Source organism: Onychostruthus taczanowskii, unplaced genomic scaffold (assembly GCF_017590055.1).
Source record: "Onychostruthus taczanowskii isolate IOZ18803 unplaced genomic scaffold, ASM1759005v1 scaffold271, whole genome shotgun sequence".
Taxonomy (NCBI): Eukaryota; Metazoa; Chordata; class Aves; order Passeriformes; family Passeridae; genus Onychostruthus; species Onychostruthus taczanowskii.
The window spans coordinates 46,620-67,630 of NW_024500029.1; the positions used below are offsets into that span (position 1 = coordinate 46,620).

At 58.9% G+C, this 21,011-nt stretch overlaps 1 protein-coding gene and 1 long non-coding RNA gene across 2 annotated transcripts; one reads left to right on the plus strand and one right to left on the minus strand.

Moving 5' to 3' along the window:
* Positions 1–1,292: 1,292 nt before the first annotated feature.
* Positions 1,293–20,799, plus strand: PAN2 (poly(A) specific ribonuclease subunit PAN2). The gene is made up of 26 exons (XM_041407636.1): positions 1,293–1,356; positions 2,268–2,548; positions 6,552–6,721; positions 7,478–7,598; positions 8,287–8,364; positions 8,456–8,723; positions 11,302–11,644; positions 12,601–12,697; positions 13,166–13,285; positions 13,388–13,507; positions 13,582–13,710; positions 13,827–14,026; positions 14,348–14,490; positions 14,751–14,857; positions 15,220–15,318; positions 15,714–15,790; positions 16,305–16,446; positions 16,688–16,825; positions 17,418–17,477; positions 17,555–17,645; positions 17,731–17,888; positions 17,986–18,129; positions 19,085–19,264; positions 19,382–19,475; positions 19,571–19,768; positions 20,627–20,799. The coding sequence occupies exons 2-26, from the start codon at positions 2,276–2,278 to the stop codon at positions 20,659–20,661; spliced, it is 3,585 nt and encodes a 1,194-aa protein (XP_041263570.1). The 5' UTR covers positions 1,293–1,356; positions 2,268–2,275; the 3' UTR covers positions 20,662–20,799.
* Positions 16,636–17,568, minus strand: LOC121337496. The gene is made up of 3 exons (XR_005952910.1): positions 17,442–17,568; positions 16,858–17,353; positions 16,636–16,777 (listed from the first exon to the last, which is right to left on the minus strand). It is a non-coding gene; the product is annotated as an uncharacterized LOC121337496 (long non-coding RNA).
* Positions 20,800–21,011: the final 212 nt, after the last annotated feature.

Below are 21,011 nucleotides of genomic sequence, written 5' to 3' on the forward strand. Positions count from 1 at the left end.
CACCGACACCGGCACCGACAGCGGGGCAGTCTCTCGGTTCACAAACTTCCCCGGTGCCGCCGTGTCCGAGCCGGTGCCCCCGGTTGTCCCCGGTTGTCCCGGGCTGTCCCGGGTCGGAGCGGGCCGTGCTGCCGCAATCTCGGCGGCTCCGGCGCTTCCCGCTCCGCCCGCCGGGGCTGCCCCCGGTTTTCCCCCGCACCGGGGATGGGCCGGGCACGGGGGGAGCGGGCGGGGACACGGCGGGGACAGCGGGGATGGGGGACAGCGGGGACACTGAGGGACACCAGGGGACACTGGGGGACAGTGCGGGGCAATGAGGAATGAGGGACACCGGGGGACACCGAGGGACATTTGGGACACCGGGGGACACCGAGGGACAGGGTGGGACCCTGAGGGACACTGAGGGACAATGAGGGACATTGAGGGACAATGAGGGACATTTGGGGCGCTGGGGGACATTTGGGACACTGAGGGACCCCATGGGACATTGAGGAACATTTGGGACACTGTGGGACACTGAGGGACAGCGTGGGACAATGAGGGACACCGGCGGACACGGTGAGATACCAAGGGGCAGAGTGGGACACTGGAACATTTGGGGACATTTGGGGACACCTTGGGATGCCGTGGGACATTCGGGGACCCCGTGGGACACTGTGGGATGCCAGAGGACAGCGGGGAACATTTGGGGACACTTTGGAGACCCCAAGGGGTGCCAGGGGACAGCGCGGGACACTGGGACACTTGGGGACACTTGGGGGACATTTGGGGACACTTTGCGATGCCATACGGTGCCAGGGGACAGGGTGGGACCCCAGGGGACATTGTGAGACCCCCGTGCACGCTGTGTAGGAATGCCAAGGGACACCGAGGGACACTTGGGGACCCCGAGGGGTGCCAGACACCCGCGGGCACCGTGGGACGTCCCGAGCTGCTCCGTGACACCCCGTAGGCTCTCGTAGGTGACCGGGGACGCTGCATGACACCAGTGGGACCCCACAGGCCGCAGCCGCCGCACGGCTGGGCAGCGCCCGGGGCTCCGAGAGGCCCCCGGTGGTCCCGGGGCTCCCCCCGGGGCTCCCCCGCCGCGAACCAGCGGATTGCAGCCTTTTTGTCCCGTGCGGCGCCTCGTCCCGCCGCTCCGCTTAGTCCCGCCTCCTTCGAGCGCTGATTGGTCAGCTCCTCGCGCTCTGCGCTGCCATTGGTCGGCGGCGCGGGGCGGGCCCGGTGTACCGGGCAGGGGGCGCGGTTGCCGTAGCGACGGCGGGAGCGGCCCCGGCCCCGGCCCGGCCGCGGCGGCGCAGCGGGACGAGCCCGGGAGCGCGGCCCCGGCGCGGCTCTGCCCGCGGAGGCTCGGTAACAGCGCGCGCGGCGGGGTGGCGGTGGCGGCTCCGGTGCTCGGTGAGAGCGGCCGCTCGGGCCGGGCCCCCCGTGCCCCGCCCGGGACTGCGGCCGCTGATACCGGCAGTGCTAGGCGCCTTCGGTGTGGGCTGGCGGTGATAAAGGCGGCGGGTGCGGAGCTGGCCCGGAGCCCCGCGGGTGGCGCGGGGCGGGGCCCGGTTTGGCTCCCCGGTGCCTTGGGACACTGCCCGGTGCCTTGGGACACGGCCCGCTTCCTTTGGAGGTTGTTCCGTGCCCTGGGACCACTGCCCGGTATCCCCGGGAGGCTGCCTGGCATCTTGGGCTGCTGCCCGGTTAGCCCGGATGCTGCCCGGTGCCCAGGGACCCCTGCCCGGTGCCCAGGGACAGTGCCCGGTGCCCAGGGACAGTGCCCGGTGCTCACGTACCCCTGCCCGGTGCCCAGGGACAGTGCCCGGTGCTCAGGTACCCCTGCCCGGTGCCCAGGGACAGTGCCCGGTGCTCCCGTTAATCCTGGCTGCCGTTCCTGCCCCTCACTCCCGGTGATTCCTGCTGCCATTCTCGTCCCTCACTCCCGGTGATTCCCGCTCCCGTTCCTGTCCCTCCCTCCCGGTGATTCCCGCTCCCGTTCCTGCCCCTCATCCCCGTTCCTGCCCCTCATTCCCGGTAATTCCCACTCCTGTTCCTGCCCCTCACTCCCGTTCCTGCCCCTCACTCCCGGTGATTCCCGCTCCCGTTTCTGCCCCTCACTCCCGGTAATTCCCACTCCAGTTCCTGCCCCTCACTCCCGGTGATTCCCGCTCCCGTTCCTGCCCCTCATCCCCGTTCCTGCCCCTCATTCCTGGTAATTCCCCCTCCAGTTCCTGCCCCTCACTCCCGGTGCTCTCCGGTTCCTCTCCCCCCCCCAGGACCCACCATGAACTTCGAGGGGCTGAACCCGTCGCTGGCCGAGTTCGCCGCTCCGCTGCACGCCGCGCTGGAGCCGGTGCTGGACCCTCACCTGACCCCCAGCCTGGTGGAGCTGGACCCCGAGGGGGTGGCCCTGGAGGGGCTCCCGGTGCCCGACGCCGTGCCCCTGATGGAGGGCATCTACAGCGAGCTGCACACGGCCGTCTCCGAGGTCGGCGTGCCCGCCGCCGTGGCCCACTTCGACCTGCACGAGGAGATGCTGTGGGTCGGCAACCACGGGGTGCGTGCTCTGGGGAGGTTCTGGAGAGGTTTTGGGAGGTTCTGGAGAGGTTTTGGGGAGATCTAAGGAGGTCTTGGGGAGCTTTGGAGGGGTTTTGGGAGGTACTGTAGAGGATTTGGGAAGTGTAGAGGTTTTGGGAGGTTCTGGAGAGGTTTTGGGAGGTTCTGGAGAGGTTTTGGGAGGTTCTGGAGAGGTTTTGGGAGGTTCTGGAGAGGTTTTGGGAGGTTCTGGAGGGGTTTTGGGAGATCTAAGGAGGTCTTGGGGAGCTCTGGAGATGTTTGGGGAGGTTCTGGAGAGGATTTGGGAAGTTCTGGAGAGGTTTTGGGAGGTTCTGGAGAGGTTTTGGGAGGTTCTGGAGGGGTTTTGTGGAGATCTAAGGAGGTCTTGGGGAGCTCTGGAGGGGTTCTGGGAGATTCTGGTGGGGTTTTGGGGAGATCTAAGGAGGTCTTTGGGAGCTCTGGAGAGGTCTTGGGGAGCTCTGGAGGGGTTTTGGGGAGCTCTGGAGAGGTTTTGGGAGGTTCTGGAGGGGTTTGGGGGAGATAGAAAGAGGTCTTGGGAAGCTCTGGAGATGTTTTGGGAAGGTTTTGGGAGGATCTGGAGAGGTTTTGAGGAGGTTCTGGGGAGGTTTTGGGGTGATGTAAGGAGGTCTTGGGAAGCTCTGGAGAGGTTTGGGGAGCTCTGGAGAGGTTTTGGGGAGATCTAAGGAGGACTTGGGAAGCTCTGGAGAGGTTTTGGGGAGCTCTGGAGAGGTTTTGGGAGGTTCTGGAGGGGTTTGGGGGAGAAAGCAGTTGGATATAGGCTCTTAACCATCAGGTGCCTTTTTAGTTAGGCAGTGTATGGGTCTAAGATTTTAAAGGATTATTTGTAAAATCTGTGTAATCTAGAACAGCTTCTTTTGACTCCCAAGTAAGTTTGTGTAGAGACTTGTTAATAAAGATGGTGTGATTTGGTCACAATTTGTGGAATACAACTGCATTGGTTTCACTACCCCCCCCCCCCCTTCCCCCCGCTAAAAAGGAGCTCTGGAGGGGTTCTGGGAGATTCTGGTGGGGTTTTGGGGAGATCTAAGGAGGACTTGGGAAGCTCTGGAGAGGTTTTGGGGAGCTCTGGAGAGGTTTTGGGAGGTTCTGGAGGGGTTTGGGGGAGATAGAAAGGGGTCTTGGGAAGCTCTGGAGATGTTTTGGGAAGGTTTTGGGAGGATCTGGAGAGGTTTTGAGGAGGTTCTGGGGAGGTTTTGGGGTGATGTAAGGAGGTCTTGGGGAGCTCTGGAGAGGTTTGGGGAGCTCTGGAGAGGTTTGAGGAGGTTTTAGGAAGCTCTGGAGAGGTTTTGGAAAGCTCTAGGAAGCTCTAGAGAGGTTTTGGAAGCTCTGGAGAGGTTTTGGGAGGTTCTGGAGAGGTTTTAGGAAGATCTGGAGAGCTTTTAGGGAGCTCTGGAGGTTTTGCAAGGTTCTGGAAAGGTTTTGGGAAGCTCTGGGAAGGTTTGGGAAGCCCTGGGAGAGGTTTGAGGAGGTTTTAGGAAGCTCTGGAGAGGTTTTGGAAAGCTCTAGGAAGCTCTAGAGAGGTTTTGGAAGCTCTGGAGAGGTTTTGGGAGGTTCTGGAGAGGTTTTAGGAAGATCTGGAGAGCTTTTAGGGAGCTCTGGAGGTTTTGCAAGGTTCTGGAAAGGTTTTGGGAAGCTCTGGGAAGGTTTGGGAAGCCCTGGGAAGGTTTTGGGGTTTGATGGAGTCATGGGATGGAAAGGGAGAGGAAAACTCATCCAGCGATGCCCGGAGAGGTTCCCTAGAACAGAGGCTAGCCAGACCTGAATAAAGGAAATTATTTATTGAAAGGAAATTATTTATTGAAAAGCCTTCAAAGGTGCACCTTGGGCAGAGCAGGAGCTCAGAGAACCTACACCCAGGTGGGAAGAAAACCCACGAGGTTTTCAGCCAGATAAAAGTTTGGCTTATTTGCACATCAGACTTTAATTGTCCAATTACATCTTCAGGTAATTCAATCACATTGTCCCAGTTTGCTCCTCACAATTCACTTTTTGTTTGCATTTTTCAGGGCCTGAGACAGTCAGGTGTCCTTGAGTTTCAGGCTGAGAGAGGAATTGTTTTGTCTGACTGAAAAAGCAGCTGACAGGCTGTGGGGTTTTGGAGTTACACCCTAAAGCAGTCACTGATCTGGAAATTAAAAATTAAATGAATTAAATTCATTTTGAGTTAAAACTCCAAATTAACATCACCTGTTCCATGGCCTCCCACCAGCCCAGGTTGTTCCATCCCACCTGGCCAGGTTATGGGGTTATGGGGTTAATGGGGTTATGGGTTGTGGGGTTATGGGGTTAATGGGTTAGAGGAAAACCCCCATTACCTGGAAAAGCCTAACCCATAACCTGAGCTTATGGGTTATGGCATTAATGGGGTTATGGGTTATGGGGTTAATGGTTTTATGGGGTTAGTGGGGTTATGGGGTTATGGATTATGGAAAAAACCCCATACCCTGGAAAAGCCTATCCCATAATCTGGGGTTATGGGGTTAATGGGGTTAATGGGGTTAATGGGTTATAGGAAAACCCCCACAACCTGGAAAAGCCTAACCCATAACCTGAGTTTATGGGGTTTAATGGGGTTATGGGTTATGGGGTTAATGGTTTTATGGGGTTTGTGGGGTTATGGATTATGGGAAAACCCCCATAACCTGGAAAAGCCTATCCCATAACCTAGGCTTATGGGGTTAATGGGGTTATGGAGTTAGAGGGGTTATGGGATTAATGGGTTATGGGAAAACCCCCATAACCTGGAAAAGCCTAACCCATTACCTGAGCTTATGGGTTATGGCATTAATGGGGTTATGGGTTATGGGGTTAATGGTTTTATGGAGTTAGTGGGGTTATGGGGTTATGGATTATGGAAAAAAACCCATAACCTGGAAAAGCCTATCCCATAATCTGGGGTTATGGGGTTAATGGGGTTATGGGGTTAATGGGTTATAGGAAAACCCCCACAACCTGGAAAAGCCTAACCCATAACCTGAGTTTATGGGGTTTAATGGGGTTATGGGTTATGGGGTTAATGGGGCTATGGGGTTATGGGGTTGTGGGTTATGGGTTAATGGGGTTATGGGTTACAGAAAAACCCCCATAACCTGGAAAAGCCTATCCCATAATCTGGGGTTATGGGGTTAATGGGGTTAATGGGGTTAATGGGTTATAGGAAAACCCCCACAACCTGGAAAAGCCTAACCCATAACCTGAGCTTATGGGTTATGGCATTAATGGGGTTATGGGTTATGGGGTTAATGGTTTTATGGGGTTTGTGGGGTTATGGATTATGGGAAAACCCCCATAACCTGGAAAAGCCTAACCCATAACCTAGGCTTATGGGGTTAATGGGGTTATGGGGTTAATGGGTTATAGAAAACCCCCATAACCTGGACAACTCTAACCCATAATCTGGGTTTATGGAGTTAATAGGGTTATGGGGTTAATGTGGTTATGGAGTTAGAGGGGTTATGGGGTTAATGGGTTATGGGAAAACCCCCATAACCTGGAAAAGCCTATCCCATAACCTGGGCTTATGGGGTTAATGGGGTTATGGGGTAATGGGTTATGGGAAAACCCCCATAACCTGGAAAAGCCTGTCCCATAATCTGGGGTTATGGGGTTAATGGGGTTATGGGGTAATGGGTTATGGGAAAACCCCCATAACCTGGATCTGGCAGAGGATGAAGTGACACTCGGCTGTGTCACACCCACTGGGACATGGGGTTGTGACACCTCTGTCCCCTCTCCTTTCAGGGCAGAGGGGACATACTGGGATTTTTTATTTGTGTCTGCATCCAGGGGAAGGCCTGAGCTGCCTTCCCTGGCTTGGAGCACCCAGGAGTGCCAGGAACGCCCCCATAACCTGGAAAATCCGGGATTTTGCAGAGGACAAACCAACGCTCGGCTGTGTCACACCCACCAGGACATGGAGTTGTGACATCCCTGTCCCACATCCCTGTCCCCTCTCTTTTCAGGGCCACGCCACCTCCTTCTTCGGGCCCACGCTGGAGCGCTACTCCTCCTTCCAGGTGAACAGCAGCGATGACATCCGCCAGATCCAGAGCCTGGAGAATGGCGTCCTCTTCCTCACCAAAACCAACCTCAAGTACCTGTCCCGGGGAGGCCTCATCATTTTCGACTACCTGTGAGTGCTCCTGGCCCCTCCAGCCCCTCCCTGCTCCCTCCAGGGGCTGGGCAGGGTCTCAGGGGTCTCTGGGGTGCCAGGGGTCTCTGGAGTCTCAGGGGTGTCAGGGGTCTCTGGGGTGTCAGGGGTCTCAGGGATTTTAGGGGTCTCAGGGGTGTCAGAGGTCTCAGGAGTCTCAGGCGTCTCAAGTGTGTCAGGGGTCTCTGGGGTTTCAGGGGTCTCAGGAGTCTCAGAGATCTCAGGGATCCCTGGGGTCTCAGGGGTCTCTAGGTCTCTGGGGTCTCAGGGCTCTCTGGGGTGTCAGGGATCTCTGGGGTGTCAGGGGTCTCAGGAGTCTCAGGAGTCTCAGGGATTTTAGGGGTCTCAGGGGTGTCAGAGGTCTCAGGAGTCTCAGGGGTCTCAAGTGTGTCAGGGGTCTCTGGGGTTTCAGGGGTCCCAGGAGTCTCAGGGATCTCAGGGATCCCTGGGGTCTCAGGGGTCTCTAGGTCTCTGGGGTCTCAGGGCTCTCTGGGGTGTCAGGGATCTCTGGGGTGTCAGGGGTCTCAGGAGCCTCAGGGGGCTCGGGTGTCTCAGGACTCTCAGGGGTCTCAGGGGTCTCAGGAGTCTCAGAGATCGCAGGGATCCCTGGGGTCTCACGGCTCTCTGGGGTGTCAGGGATCTCTGGGGGGTCAGGGGTCTCAGGAGCCTCAGGGGTCTCGGGTGTCTCAGGACTCTCAGGGGTCTCAGGGGTCTCAGGGTGTCCTGCCTGTCCCCCAGCATGGATGAATCCGAGGACATGCACAGCCTCCTGCTGACAGACAACAACACGCTGCTGGTGGCCGGGCTGCAGAACCACGTCCTGGAGATGGACCTCAACACCGTGCAGGAGACACAGAAGGTGTGGCAGGGCTGGGGGCTGCTCCCTGGAGCTTTGCTCTGGGATTCCTCCCTGCTCTTCCCTGCCCATCCCTGCTCTCTTCCCTGCTCATCTCTGCTCTTCCCTGCTCATCTCTGCTTTCTCCTGCTCATCCCTGCTCTTTCCTGGTCATCTCTGCTCTTCCCTGGTCATCCCTGCTCTCATCCCTGCTCATCTGTGCCCATCCCTGCTCTTCTCTGCCCATCCCTTCTCCTATCCCTGTCCATCCCTGTCCATCCCTGTCCATCCCTGCTCATCCCTGCTCTTCCCTGCTCTTCCCTGCTCATCTCTGCTCTCTTCCCTGCCCATCCCTGTCCTTCCCTGCTCTTCTCTGTCCATCCCTGCTCCTATCCCTGTCCATCCCTGCCCATCCCTGCTCTCTTCCCTGCTCATCCCTGCTTTTTCCTGCTCATCCCTGCTCATCTCTGCTCTTTCCTGGTCATCTCTGCTTTTCCCTGGTCATCCCTGCTCTCATCCCTGCTCATCTGTGCCCATCCCTGCTCTTCTCTGTCCATCCCTGTCCATCCCTGCCCATCCCTGTCCATCCCTGCCCATCCCTGCTCTTCCCTGCCCTTCCCTGCTCTTCCCTGTCCATCCGTGCTCCCATTCCTGCTCATCCCTGCCCATCCCTGCTCTTTGCTGATCCCTGCTCTCCCCACCTCTCTCCCAGTACACCGTGGAGGTGCCCGGCATCACCATCATGAGGCAATCCAACCGCTTCTTCTTCTGCGGCCACACCTCGGGCAAGGTAACCCCATTGAAGTGAGGGAAATCCCAGGATCTGAGCTCTTCCCACACCTCCAGAGGCTGGGTGACCACAAGAGGACATCCTCTCACAGGTGTCCCTGCGTGACCTGCGCACCTTCGTGGTGGAGCACGAGTTTGACGCCCACTCCGGGAGCCTGTCGGACTTTGACGTGCACGGCAATCTGCTGGTGACCTGTGGCTTCTCCAGCCGCATGAATGGCCTGGCCTGTGACCGCTTCCTCAAGGTCTACGACCTGAGAATGATGAGGGCCACCACCCCCCTGCAGGTCCACATCGACCCCTTCTTCCTGCGCTTCATCCCCACCTACACCTCGCGCCTGGCCATCATCTCCCAGACAGGTGCGGTCACGCTCTGGGTGACACTTTTACCAAGATTCAAAAATTCTCTGCAGTTCCATTTCCCTCTGTGGGGATGGTCATGGTGTCCCCAAGTTCAGGGTTGGGTCTTGTGGGATTCAGGCTGGAGCAGAGGAGGATGAGGGGAGAGCTCACAAATTCCTCGCTTTGCTCTCTGGGGTGGTGACAGGACCCAAGGGAATGGCTGGAGTTGTTTAGGTGGGATTTTGGGAAAAGGTTCTTCCTCCAGGGGGTGTTTGGGCACTGAACAGGCTCTTGGTCATGGTCACAAGGCTGCCAGAGCTCCAGGAGTGTTTGGACGATGCTCTCAGGCACAGGGTGGGATTTTGGAGTGTCCTATGCAAGGACAGGACTTGGATTTCCATCCTTGTGGGTCTCTTGCAGCTCAGGTTATTCCATCATTCCAGAGACCAGAGAGTGTTTGGACAATGCTCTCCAGTCCTTAATGCTCTCAGGTGTTGGGATTTGGGGATTTGAGGAATTTTTGGGGTTGTCCTGTGTAACGACAGGAGTTGGACTCGATGATCCTTGTGAGTTCTTTTCACCTCAGGATATTCCATGATTCTGGAGGTCCTGGAGGGTTTGGACAATGCTCTCAGGTGTTGGGATTTGGGGATTTGAGGAATTTTTGGGGTTGTCCTGTGTAATGACAGGAGTTGGACTCGATGATCCTTGTGAGTTCTTTTCACCTCAGGATATTCCATGATTCTGGAGGTCCTGGAGGGTTTGGACAATGCTCTCAGGTGCCATCTCTGTGGATCCCTGCTCATCTCTGCTCTTCCCTGCTCTTCCGTGCTCATCTCTTCTTTCTTCCCTGCCCATCCCTGTCCTTCCCTGCTCTTCTCTGCCCATCTTTGCTCTCTTCCCTGCCCTTCCATGCTCTTCCCTGTCCATCCCTGCCCATCCCTGCCCATCCCTGTCCTTCCCTGCTCTTCTCTGCCCATCTTTGCTCTCTTCCCTGCCCTTCCATGCTCTTCCCTGTCCATCCCTGCCCATCCCTGTTCTTCCCTGCTCTTCCCTGCCCATCTTTGCTCTCTTCCCTGCCCTTCCCTGTTCTTTCCTGTCCATCCCTGCTCCCATTCCTGCTCATCCCTGCCCATCCCTGCTCTTTGCTGATCCCTGCTCTCCCCACCTCTCTCCCAGTACACCGTGGAGGTGCCCGGCATCACCATCATGAGGCAATCCAACCGCTTCTTCTTCTGCGGCCACACCTCGGGCAAGGTAACCCCATTGAAGTGAGGGAAATCCCAGGATCTGAGCTCTTCCCACACCTCCAGAGGCTGGGTGACCACAAGAGGACATCCTCTCACAGGTGTCCCTGCGTGACCTGCGCACCTTCGTGGTGGAGCACGAGTTTGACGCCCACTCCGGGAGCCTGTCGGACTTTGACGTGCACGGCAATCTGCTGGTGACCTGTGGCTTCTCCAGCCGCATGAATGGCCTGGCCTGTGACCGCTTCCTCAAGGTCTACGACCTGAGAATGATGAGGGCCACCACCCCCCTGCAGGTCCACATCGACCCCTTCTTCCTGCGCTTCATCCCCACCTACACCTCGCGCCTGGCCATCATCTCCCAGACAGGTGCGGTCACGCTCTGGGTGACACTTTTACCAAGATTCAAAAATTCTCTGCAGTTCCATTTCCCTCTGTGGGGATGGTCATGGTGTCCCCAAGTTCAGGGTTGGGTCTTGTGGGATTCAGGCTGGAGCAGAGGAGGATGAGGGGAGAGCTCACAAATTCCTCTCTTTGCTCTTGGGTGGTGACAGGACCCAAGGGAATGGCTGGAGTTGTTTAGGTGGGATTTTGGGAAAAGGTTCTTCCTCCAGGGGGTGGTTGGGCACTGAACAGGCTCTTGGTCATGGTCCCAAGGCTGCCAGAGCTCCAGGAGTGTTTGGACAATGCTCTCAGGCACAGGGTGGGATTTTGGAGTGTCCTCTGCAAGGACAGGACTTGGATTTCCATCCTTGTGGGTCTCTTGCAGCTCAGGTTATTCCATCATTCCAGAGACCAGAGAGTGTTTGGACAATGCTCTCCAGTCCTTAATGCTCTCAGGTGTTGGGATTTGGGGATTTGAGGAATTTTTGGGGTTGTCCTGTGTAACGACAGGAGTTGGACTCGATGATCCTTGTGAGTTCTTTTCACCTCAGGATATTCCATGATTCTGGAGGTCCTGGAGGGTTTGGACAATGCTCTCAGGTGTTGGGATTTGGGGATTTGAGGAATTTTTGGGGTTGTCCTGTGCTGGACCAGGAGCTGGACGCGATGATCCTTGTGAGTTCCTTTCAGCTCAGCATTTTCCACAATTCCAGAGACCAGAGAGTGCTTGGACAATGCTCTCAGGTGTTGGGATTTGGGGACTGGAGAAGTTTTGGGCTTGTCCTACACAGCACCAGGAGCTGGACTTTGATCCTTGTGGCTCCCTTCCCACTCAGGACACTCCACAATGCTCATCATCCAAGTGCTGCTATCCCACATCCACCCCCTTCCAGCGGCGTGCCTGACTCCCACCCACTCCTACTACCACATTTCCCCATTTTCATTGCCCCATTTGCCCCCCACAGGCCAGTGCCAGTTCTGCGAGCCCACCGGGCTGGCCAACCCCGCCGACATCTTCCACGTCAACACCGTGGGGCCGCTCATCATGACCTTCGACGTGTCGGCCAGCAAGCAGGCGCTGGCCTTCGGCGACTCCGAGGGCTGCGTCCACCTGTGGGCCGACTCCCCGGAGGTCACTTTCAACGCCTACTCCCGTGAGACTGATTTTGCCCTGCCCTGCATGGTGGACACGCTGCCACACCTGGATTGGAACCAGGACCTGGTGCCTCTGTCGCTGATCCCGGTGCCGCTGACCAGCGACGCGCTGCTCTCCGACTGGCCGGCCGCCAACTCCGCGCCGGCGCCGCGGTAATTCCCAAATTCCCACCAAAAGGACACAGGAGAGGGATTCTGGCAGAGTTCTTCTCTTTCCTCAAGCCTGGAGTGGCTGGCTAGAGCAGAGGGTAGAGGGATTAAGTGAAATTAAAAGTAGGTTTTTGTTGAAGGCCTTCAATAGGTGCACCTTGGGTAGTTAAGGCCTCCCAGAGGTTACACCCTAAAAGGACACAGGAGAGGGATTCTGGCAGAGTTCTTCTCTTTCCTCATGCCTGGAGTGGCTGGCTAGAGCAGAGGATAGAGGGATTAAGTGAAATTAAAAGCAGGTTTTTATTGAAGGCCTTCAATAGGTGCACCTTGGGTAGTTAAAGCCTCCCAGAGGTTACACCGAGGTGTTGGTGGTGAGTTTTTCACACTTTTATAAGTCTGGTGTATTTACATAACAGGGGTTAATCCTCCAATTACAGCCTCAGGTAATGGAGTTACTCACTCCAATTACAGCCTCAGGTAATGGAGTTATTTACTCCAAGTTTGCCCCCCTAAATTCACTGCTGTTTACATCTCTAGCAGCTTGAGTCAGGTGTCCTTGAGTTTCAGAGAGGAATTGTTTTATTTAAATAAAATGGGAGAACAGCAGCTGACAGGCTGTGGAGTTGTAGAGTTATAGCATAAAGCAGTACAGGATCTGAAAAATATAAAAGCTAAATCCTAAGGCATACCTGTGAAACACCAGATGACTTTCCTTCAGTGGAGATTTGGGACATGGTCCAACCTCCCTCCCTCCCTCTCCCAGTGGGATCCTGCCTCTGCTCTGCCCATGTGGAATCTCCTTTTCCCTCTTCCTACCCCCAACACCCCCGTGCTCTACCCTGCCACATCCTTTATTGGGATGGAAAATGAGCCTGGGGAGGGGGGAACGCTCAGGGTGGGTCCCTGAGCCCCCCCTGGGTGGGTGGGAGATGCTGCTCTGAGTCAGGGGGTGTTTCCAGGCGAGCCCCCCCGGTGGATCCCGAGATCCTGCGCACCATGAAGAAGGTGGGGTTCATCGGCTACGCCCCAAACCCCAGGACCAAGCTCCGTAACCAGGTACCCACTGCCAGGAGGGGATTTTGGGAGGGTGGAGCTCTGCAGCCTGGGAGGGGATGGAGCTCTCTGTGTGCTGAGGGATCCCCAAGGTTTCAGGACAAAAGGTGGAATCCCATCCCATTCCCTTGGTGGAGTTTGGAGGTGGCAGATTCTCCTGAGCAGGGCAGGGGATGGAGTTTTCCCAGTTCCATCCCTCCGTGGCTCTGAGGGCAGGGAAGGTCTGAGCTGTTGGGAGGTTCATGGCACGTCCCTCAGCCTTGGGAAAACACTGCCCTGTGCTTTCCCACGGTGACAAATCCCTGCGAGCAGGAAGGTGTGGAGGCCTCGTGCAGGTCCAGGGAGGGCCCCACTCTGCCCTGGTGGATCCCTTTGCTCATTCAGGGAGGCAGGAAAGCCCGCGAGTTGCTTGTGGGGTTTCTCCCCACCTCAGGGCTCAGCTGCTCACCCCTTCTCTCTCCCTGCTCCAAGATTCCTTATAGGTTAAAGGAGATGGACAACGAGTTTGACAACTTCAGCCAAGTCCCCGAGTCCCCCATCGGGCGTGAGGAGGAGCCACATCTCTACAGGGTGGCCAAGAAGTACAGGAAGGTGGTGGCCTTGGGGGGCTGCTCTGGGGCACAGTGGGGAAAAGGCTCCATGGGGAGCACCACCAGGTGAGGTGTTTGTTTCACTTGTCACATCTCTGCTCAGGTCACCATCAAATACTCCAAGCTGGGGCTGGAGGATTTTGACTTCAAGCATTACAACAAGACGCTGTTTGCGGGGCTGGAGCCCCACATTCCCAACGCCTACTGCAACTGCATGATCCAGGTGGGAGCTGTCCCAGTCCCAGCCAGACCCCCGTGGCCCCCCCAGAGCCCCCCTGACTGCTGGCTCTCTCCCAGGTGCTCTATTTCCTGGAGCCAGTTCGCTGCCTGGTCCAGAACCACCTGTGCCAGAAGGAATTCTGCCTGGGCTGCGAGCTGGGCTTGCTCTTCCACATGCTGGACCTGTCCCGAGGAGACCCCTGCCAGGTCTGCGCTGGGCTGGGCTGCCCAGGGGATGGCAGAGGAACGGGAGTGGTGCTGAGCAGGCAGATGGAAACTCCTGTCACTTGACCTTGGTGACATTGCTCTTGCCCCGTGCCCAGGGAAGCAATTTTCTGCGGGCTTTCCGCACGATCCCCGAGGCGTCGGCGCTGGGCTTGATCCTGGCAGACTCAGATGAAGCCACGGGGAAGGTGAACCTGGGGAGGCTGATTCAGAGCTGGAACCGTTTCATCCTGACTCAGCTGCACCAGGAAACCCAGGAGCAGGAGGCACCCCAAGCCTACCGGGGGGCTGGCGGCAGGTGAGGCCCTGGCATGGGGATGGCACAGGGAATGAGCCAAGCTGGGGAGGGGGACTGGTCACCAGAGACCCCACCCATCCCTCAGGACGTTTTATTGCCACTCATGCCCTGAGGGATCCATGGGAACTGCAGCTCTTCACATATTTTAACCCTGTGCTGAGCCTCTGCCCCGCTAAAATCTGTTTAGAGGCTTGAGGCTTTACAGAGGGGCTTGGAAGGCTGGGACTGCTCAGATGGCTGATTCCCCGAAATCTGCTGGAATTTGGGAGCTGTGGGTCCTCAGCCTAGGGATCCCTGCTGATCCCAGTGCTGTTTTTCCAGCAGCTTTGGCTCCTCGGGGGACTCTGTGATCGGGCAGCTGTTCAGCTGTGAGATGGAGAACTGCAGCATGTGCCGCTGTGGGAAGGAGACTGTCCGTGTGTCCTCCACGCTGCTCTTCACCCTCTCCTACCCCGACAGCACCGGTAACAGCAGGGCCCAGCCCCCTCTGCTGGGTGGGGTTTGTTATCCAGGATTTTTCCAGCTGGAACACACCCACAGCCAGGAGCTGCCTCAGCTCCAGGAATGGGTTTCCAACCAGTGGAGCGTTTGGCTTCCAAAAGACATTTTTGGGGCTTGACCTTCTGGCTGGTGGTTGCGAGGAAAACCCCAGAGGTTTGGCTGAGCTCAGCTGGTCAAGGTTTGTGTGCTGGAGAGGTGACGTTATTCTCCTTTCTCCCTCCAGAAAAACCAGCCAAGGATTACGAGTTCGCCCAAATTTTAAAGCGTAGCATCTGCTTGGAGCAGAACACCCAAGCCTGGTGTGAGAACTGTGAGAAGTACCAGCCCACGGTGAGCCTGGCACGGGGGGACAGGCACGGGGGGCTGTGGGGACACGGGCATGAAGGGGGCAGTTTCTCCCTGAGTCACCAGGGAACTCGTCCTGAGCGGATGCCAGAGATTTGGTTCCTGGCCCGGCTGGCAGCCGTGGGGTATTTCCTGGGCTCTGTGAATTCCTCTCACAGGGGCAAGGATTCAGCAGGGAGAAACAACCCCCCAGGAGCTGCTGGAGCAGCTCTGGTGTCCTGGAAGTGCCCCCAGGACTGCAGCCAGGCAGGGGAGGAAGCACTGCAGGCCAAGGCGGTGGCAGATGTCCCAAATCCCGCTCGGAGCCTCTCCAGGGCTCTCATTCCCACCTCTCCCTCTCCCTGCAGGTGCAGACCAGGAACATCCGCTGCCTGCCAGACGTGCTGGTCATTAACTGTGAGGTGAACAGCTCCAAGGAGGCAGATTTCTGGAAGACACAGGCTGAGGTGGGGGAGACACTCCGGGGCCGGTTGTCCCGGCACGCGGGGGTTGCGGTGCCCGGCCCCGCCGAGGTTTTCACTCTGCTCTCGCTGTCTCTGGCCTCTCTCCCTCCACCTGAGGACCTGGTGCCGTTGGGTCGTGCCTGGGGCATGGTCTGTGCCTTTGGAGTTGGAAAACACGAGATCTCCTGGCGTGGCAGAGCTGAAGGGACTGCAGGAGTGACTTTGTCCTTCCCCCACCCCCCCGAGAGCACCTTGGGACATTGGGTTTCCCTTGCTTTTTCCCTGTCACCAGTTTTAGTATCCCTGTGTTTTACCTGCTCCTGGCCTGGCTGTCACCCACGTGTCCCCAGGGCTGGCCTGTCACCGTGTGCTGACGCTTGCCTGTGTTTCGTTGCCAGTATTCCTTTCAGAAAGCCATGATGAAGAGAGGAGGTTTTGACATCACCAAGGGAAAGGAGATCTCTCTTGGAGACTGGTAGGTGACCATTCAGGAGGAATTTCTTCATGGAAAGAGTTTGGACATGCCCAGGGAGGTGGTGGAGTCACCATCCCTGGAGGTGGCCAAGGAATGAGTGGATGTGGCACTCTGGTCTGGGTGACAGGGTGGGGATTGGCCAGAGGTTGGACTTGATGGCCTTGGAAAGCTTTTCCAACCTCAAGGATTCTGGGATTCTGTTCCTGGGCTGGCACCTCTGAGCAGTGACACCTCCTGGGTGATTCTCTGGGCTGTTTCTCATGTAAATAATGTTGATTTGATAACCTGCCTGTCTGAGGCTGCACCACATCCCCTTTGTCACCCACCTCGTGCCCCTTTTGTAACTGACAAAAGCCCCAAAACCACATTGGCTCAGCACTTCTCCCAGAGTCCTGCTCCAGGCAGCTCCAGCTTCCTACAGAAATTTCAGGAATCAGCTGGGCAGCGGGTGGGTGGGAGTCCTGGCCTGGGTGACATCTCCCTCCAGCTCAGCTTTCCATGATTCCCCGTGCAGGAAGGATCTGGGGAACCCCGACACGGGGCATTCGTATCCTTCCGTGGAGGAACTGAAGAACATTTGGATCCCTCACGCCATCAAGATGAGGTTGACCAAGAGCAAAGAGCTCGACGTGAGCAACTGGAGCGAGACTGATGAGGTAAAGTGACAGAATCACCGTGGGTGAGGTGACAAAATCACTGTGGGTGAGGTGACAGAGTCACCGTGGGTGAAGTCACAGAATCGCCGTGGGTGAAGCGACAGAGGCACGTGGGGCTGTGGGAGCAGAGCTGCCTCAGAACCACTTTCTGCTGAGAGATGATGAGGAGATAACTCAGGGGAGCACGGAAATATCCGGGCTGGTGGTTTGGGGGCTCGGACATTCCCGGTTCCTCCCGCAGCTGAGCCCAACAGACGACCCCGAGTCCGTGTACATCTACGACCTCATGGCCACCGTTGTCCACATCCTGGATTCCCGCACGGGGGGCAGCCTGGTGGGGCACATCAAGGTGGGAGAGACCTACCACCAGCGGAAGGAGGTGAGACCCTGCAGGACCCCCACGGTACCCACCAGCTCCTGGGAGCCCCCCCCGAGGGAGATCTGTCATTCCTGGCTCTCTCAGCCAAGTGTGGAGGGTTTGGCTGAACGTGCCAAAAGCTGCTGGGGCCCCTCACGGGGAGGGAAGGGTTGAAGAAATCTTCTTCCCACACCCTCTCAGGCTGGTTCCTCTTGGCCACGGGCACTGTGCCAGCTTGTCCTTGTACTTCCAGGTAAGGCCAGGGACGTCATCTCCCTTCCCGAGGAAAGGGCTGGTCTGGGCAGTCCTGGTTTCTGCTGGAGATGCCCAAGGCAGGAGTTCCCAGAGTGTGTCAAGGCTCCATGCCTGTCTCTTATCTCTTGCATCTCCCTGGAGTTTTGCTCAGGAGCTGGGCAGAGCCCGGAGCCCGTCCAGCCCAATCCTTTCTCGTCCTCTGTCACCACCCAGGGCAGCAGGGATTTCCCCACGGTGTCCCAGGAAGGGCGGGGGTTCCCACATGGCACCGTCACACCCTCCTTTCCCTGGTAACTGGGCAGAGGAGTCACTGCTCTGGCCTGGGGGGGCCCCTAAGGCTGTGCCTTTCCCCCCCCAGGGAGTCACACACCAGCAGTGGTACCTCTTCAACGACTTCCTCATCGAGCCCGTGGACAAGGTGAGTGCCGAGGTGACACCGTGGCCACCCCGTGGAGCCACGCTTGCTGTCCCTGACCGTCCCCCCGTCCCCTGCAGTGCGAGGCTGTGCAGTTTGACATGAGCTGGAAGGTGCCAGCCATCCTCTACTACGCCCGGAGGAACCTCAACGCCAAGTACAACCTCGTCAGTGAGTGCCCCCGGCGTGGAAGCGGCGGCGGGGCCGGCGCCGCCGCGGCCGCACCGCTGAGCTCCTTCCCCTTTTCCCTGCACAGTCAAGAACCCCATCGAGGCCAACGTGCTGCTGGCCGAGGCCTCGCTGGCCCGCAAGCAGCGCAAGTGCCACGCCACCTTCATCCCCCTCATGCTCAACGAGATGCCCCAGGCTGGAGACCTGGTGGGGCTGGACGCCGAGTTCGTCACGCTGAACGAGGTGGGGGAGTGGGGGAGCCCCCTCTGGCTGGGGACAAGGGGACAGGCATGGCCCCTCTGGGCTTGTTGGTCACCACGTGTCCCGTCCTTGGTGGCAGGAGGAGGCTGAGCTGCGCAGTGATGGCACCAAGTCCACCATCAAGCCCAGCCAGATGTCGGTGGCCCGGATCACCTGCGTGCGTGGGCAGGGCCCCAACGAGGGCGTGCCCTTCATCGATGACTACATCTCCACCCAGGAACAGGTATGGGGGCCCACCTGGCCTCGCGCAGCTCCCCAGGCCACCAGGAGGGACATGGGCCTGCTCTACAGGTGACAGTGACCTCATCTGGGCACGTGTGTGTTGTCCGTGGTGACCTCACTTGGACACCTCTGTGTTCTCCATGGTGACCTAATCTGGGCTCCTCTGTGTTCCCCATGGTGACCTCACCTGGGCTCCTGTGTGTTCCCCATGGTGACCTAATCTGGGCTCCTCTGTGTTCCCCATGGTGACCTCACTTGGACACCTCTGTGTTCTCCACGGTGACCTCACCTGGGTACCTGTGTTCTCCACGGTGACCTCATTTGGGTACCTGTGTTCTCCATGGTGACCTCACCTGGACACCTGGATGCTCCCCATTAATTCCTCTGTCCTCCATGGTGACCATATCTGGACACCTGTGTGCTCCCCGTGGACAGCTGGGTGCACCCTATGGACACCTGGCTGCTCTCCAGGCACTCCTTTGTCCCCTTTGGTAACCTTACCTGGACTCCTGTGTTCTCCATGGTGACCTCACTTGGACACCCACCCAGCTGGGTGCTCTCCATGGACACCTGGGTGCTGACCATGGACACCTGGGTGCTGACCATGGACACCTGGGTGCTCTCCATGGACACCTGGGTGCTCTCCATGGATACCTGTTGCTCTCCATGAACACCTGGGTGCTGACCATGGCCTCCTGGGTGCTCTCCATGAACACCTGGGTGCTCTCCATGGATACCTGTTGCTCTCCATGAACACCTGGGTGCTGACCATGGCCTCCTGGGTGTTCCCCTGTGTCCTCTGTGGTGACCTCACCTGGACTCCCATGTCCTCCATGGTCACCTGGGGCTGTTGTCCTACACCACCAGCCCCCTCCCCAGGGTGCTGAGAGGGCAATTGGGGAGGGGGCAGAGCCCCTGGGCCCTGCAGCCCCTTCCAGGTGCCCTGGTCTCCACAGGTGGTGGATTACCTGACCCAGTACTCGGGGATCAAGCCAGGAGACCTGGATGCCAAGATCTCCTCCAAGCACCTGACCACCCTCAAATCCACCTACCTGAAGCTTCGTTTCCTCATCGACGTGGGCGTCAAGTTCGTGGGCCACGGGCTGCAGAAGGATTTCCGTGTCATCAACCTGATGGTGACAGCCTGACCCCCTCCCTGGCCACGGTGGGGGGCTGGGGTGGGGCTGGGAGGGGTCGGGCCGGCTCCCTGTGCCCCCCCCTGCCCCGACAGCAGGACCCTGTCCCCTCCCCAGGTGCCCAAGGACCAGGTGATCGACACCGTGTACCTGTTCCACATCCCGAGGAAGAGGATGATCTCCCTGCGCTTCCTCGCCTGGTACTTCCTGGGTCGGTAACGGAACTCCGGGATCCGGGAAGGGGCGGATCCCCCCCCACCCGCCGCCCCCGAGGGTCCCCCCGCTGAGCCAGGGGTGTCCCCGCAGACCTGAAGATCCAGGGGGAGACCCACGACAGCATCGAGGACGCTCGCACGGCGCTGCAGCTGTACCGCAAGTACCTGGAGCTGAGCCCGCAGGGCGCGGAGCCCGAGGAGTTCCGGAAGGTGCTCAAGGGGCTCTACGAGAAGGGCCGCAAGCTGGACTGGAAGGTGCCCGAGCCCGACAGCCAGAGCAGCCCCAAGCGTAAGATGTCACCGCTGTCCCCTCCCCGTGTCCCCTGTCCCCTCCCCGTGTCCCCTCTCCGCTCCCCGTGTCCCCTCTCTCACCCCTTGCCGTATCTCACCCCGCTGTGTCCCCGCAGTCGGGGCAGTGTTCCCTCCTGGCTGCTGCCCCCTCCCCCTGTCCCCTCCCTGTGTCCCCTGTCCCCTCCCCGTGTCCCCTCTCCCCTCCCCGTGTCCCATCTCACCTTGCTGTGTCACTTCTCACCCCATCGTGTCCTCGCAGATGGGGCCGTGTTCCCCCCTGTACCCTCTCCCCCCACGGTGTCCTACGTCCCCTCCCCGTGTTCCGTGTCCCCTCCCCGTGTCCCCTCTCCCCTCGCTATGTCCCCTCTCACTCCAGTGTCCCCTCTCCCCCTGCCGTGTCCCCTCTCCCCGTCATGTCCCCTCTCCCCTCCGTGTGTCCCCTGTCACCCCCGTGTCCCCTCTCCCCCCTGCTATGTCCCCTATCACCCCCGGTGTCCCCTCTGTCACCCCGGTGTCCCCTGTCACCCCCGTGTCCCCTCTCCCCCTGTTATGCCCCCTGTCACTCCCGGTGTCCCCTCTCCCCGCCATGTCCCCTCTCACCCCCGTGTCCCCTTTCCCCGTGTTATGTCCCCTGTCATCCCCGTGTCCCCTCTCCCTGCCATGTCCCCTGTCACCCCCCGTGTCCCCTCTCCCCTCCATATCCCCTGTCACCCCCCGTGTCCCCTCTCCCCCCTGCTTCCCCTCTCACTCCAGTGTCCCCTCTCCCCCTGCCGTGTCCCCTCTCCCCGCCATGTCCCCTCTCCCCCCTGGTGTCCCCTCTCCCCTCCATGTCCCTGTCACCGCGCTGTCCCCGCAGACGGGGCCGTGTTCCCTCCGGTGCTGGCGCTGTGACCGGAGCCCCCGCGAGGAGCAGCGCCGGGAGAGGCGGCCACGCGTGGAACTGGAACCAGCAGCGGGACCGGGGCTGTCCCCGACCCGCCCGACCCCCGCCCCGGGCCCGGTGCCCCGGGGCTCCCCTTTCCCTGCCGGTACCGGGAAGCACTGCCCGACCCCCGCCCCGCTCGCCCGCCGGCCCGGGCGCCCTTATAAAGAACCTCGGACCCCCGTGCGACCGTGTCCTGCTTGGCTCCGGGGGGCGGCACCGGGGCACGGCACGGAGGAGCCGAACCGGGACCGGGACCGGGCACAGAGCAAGGAGGGGGCTGGCACCGGGGACACGGCAGGAATCACCGGGGCCGGGG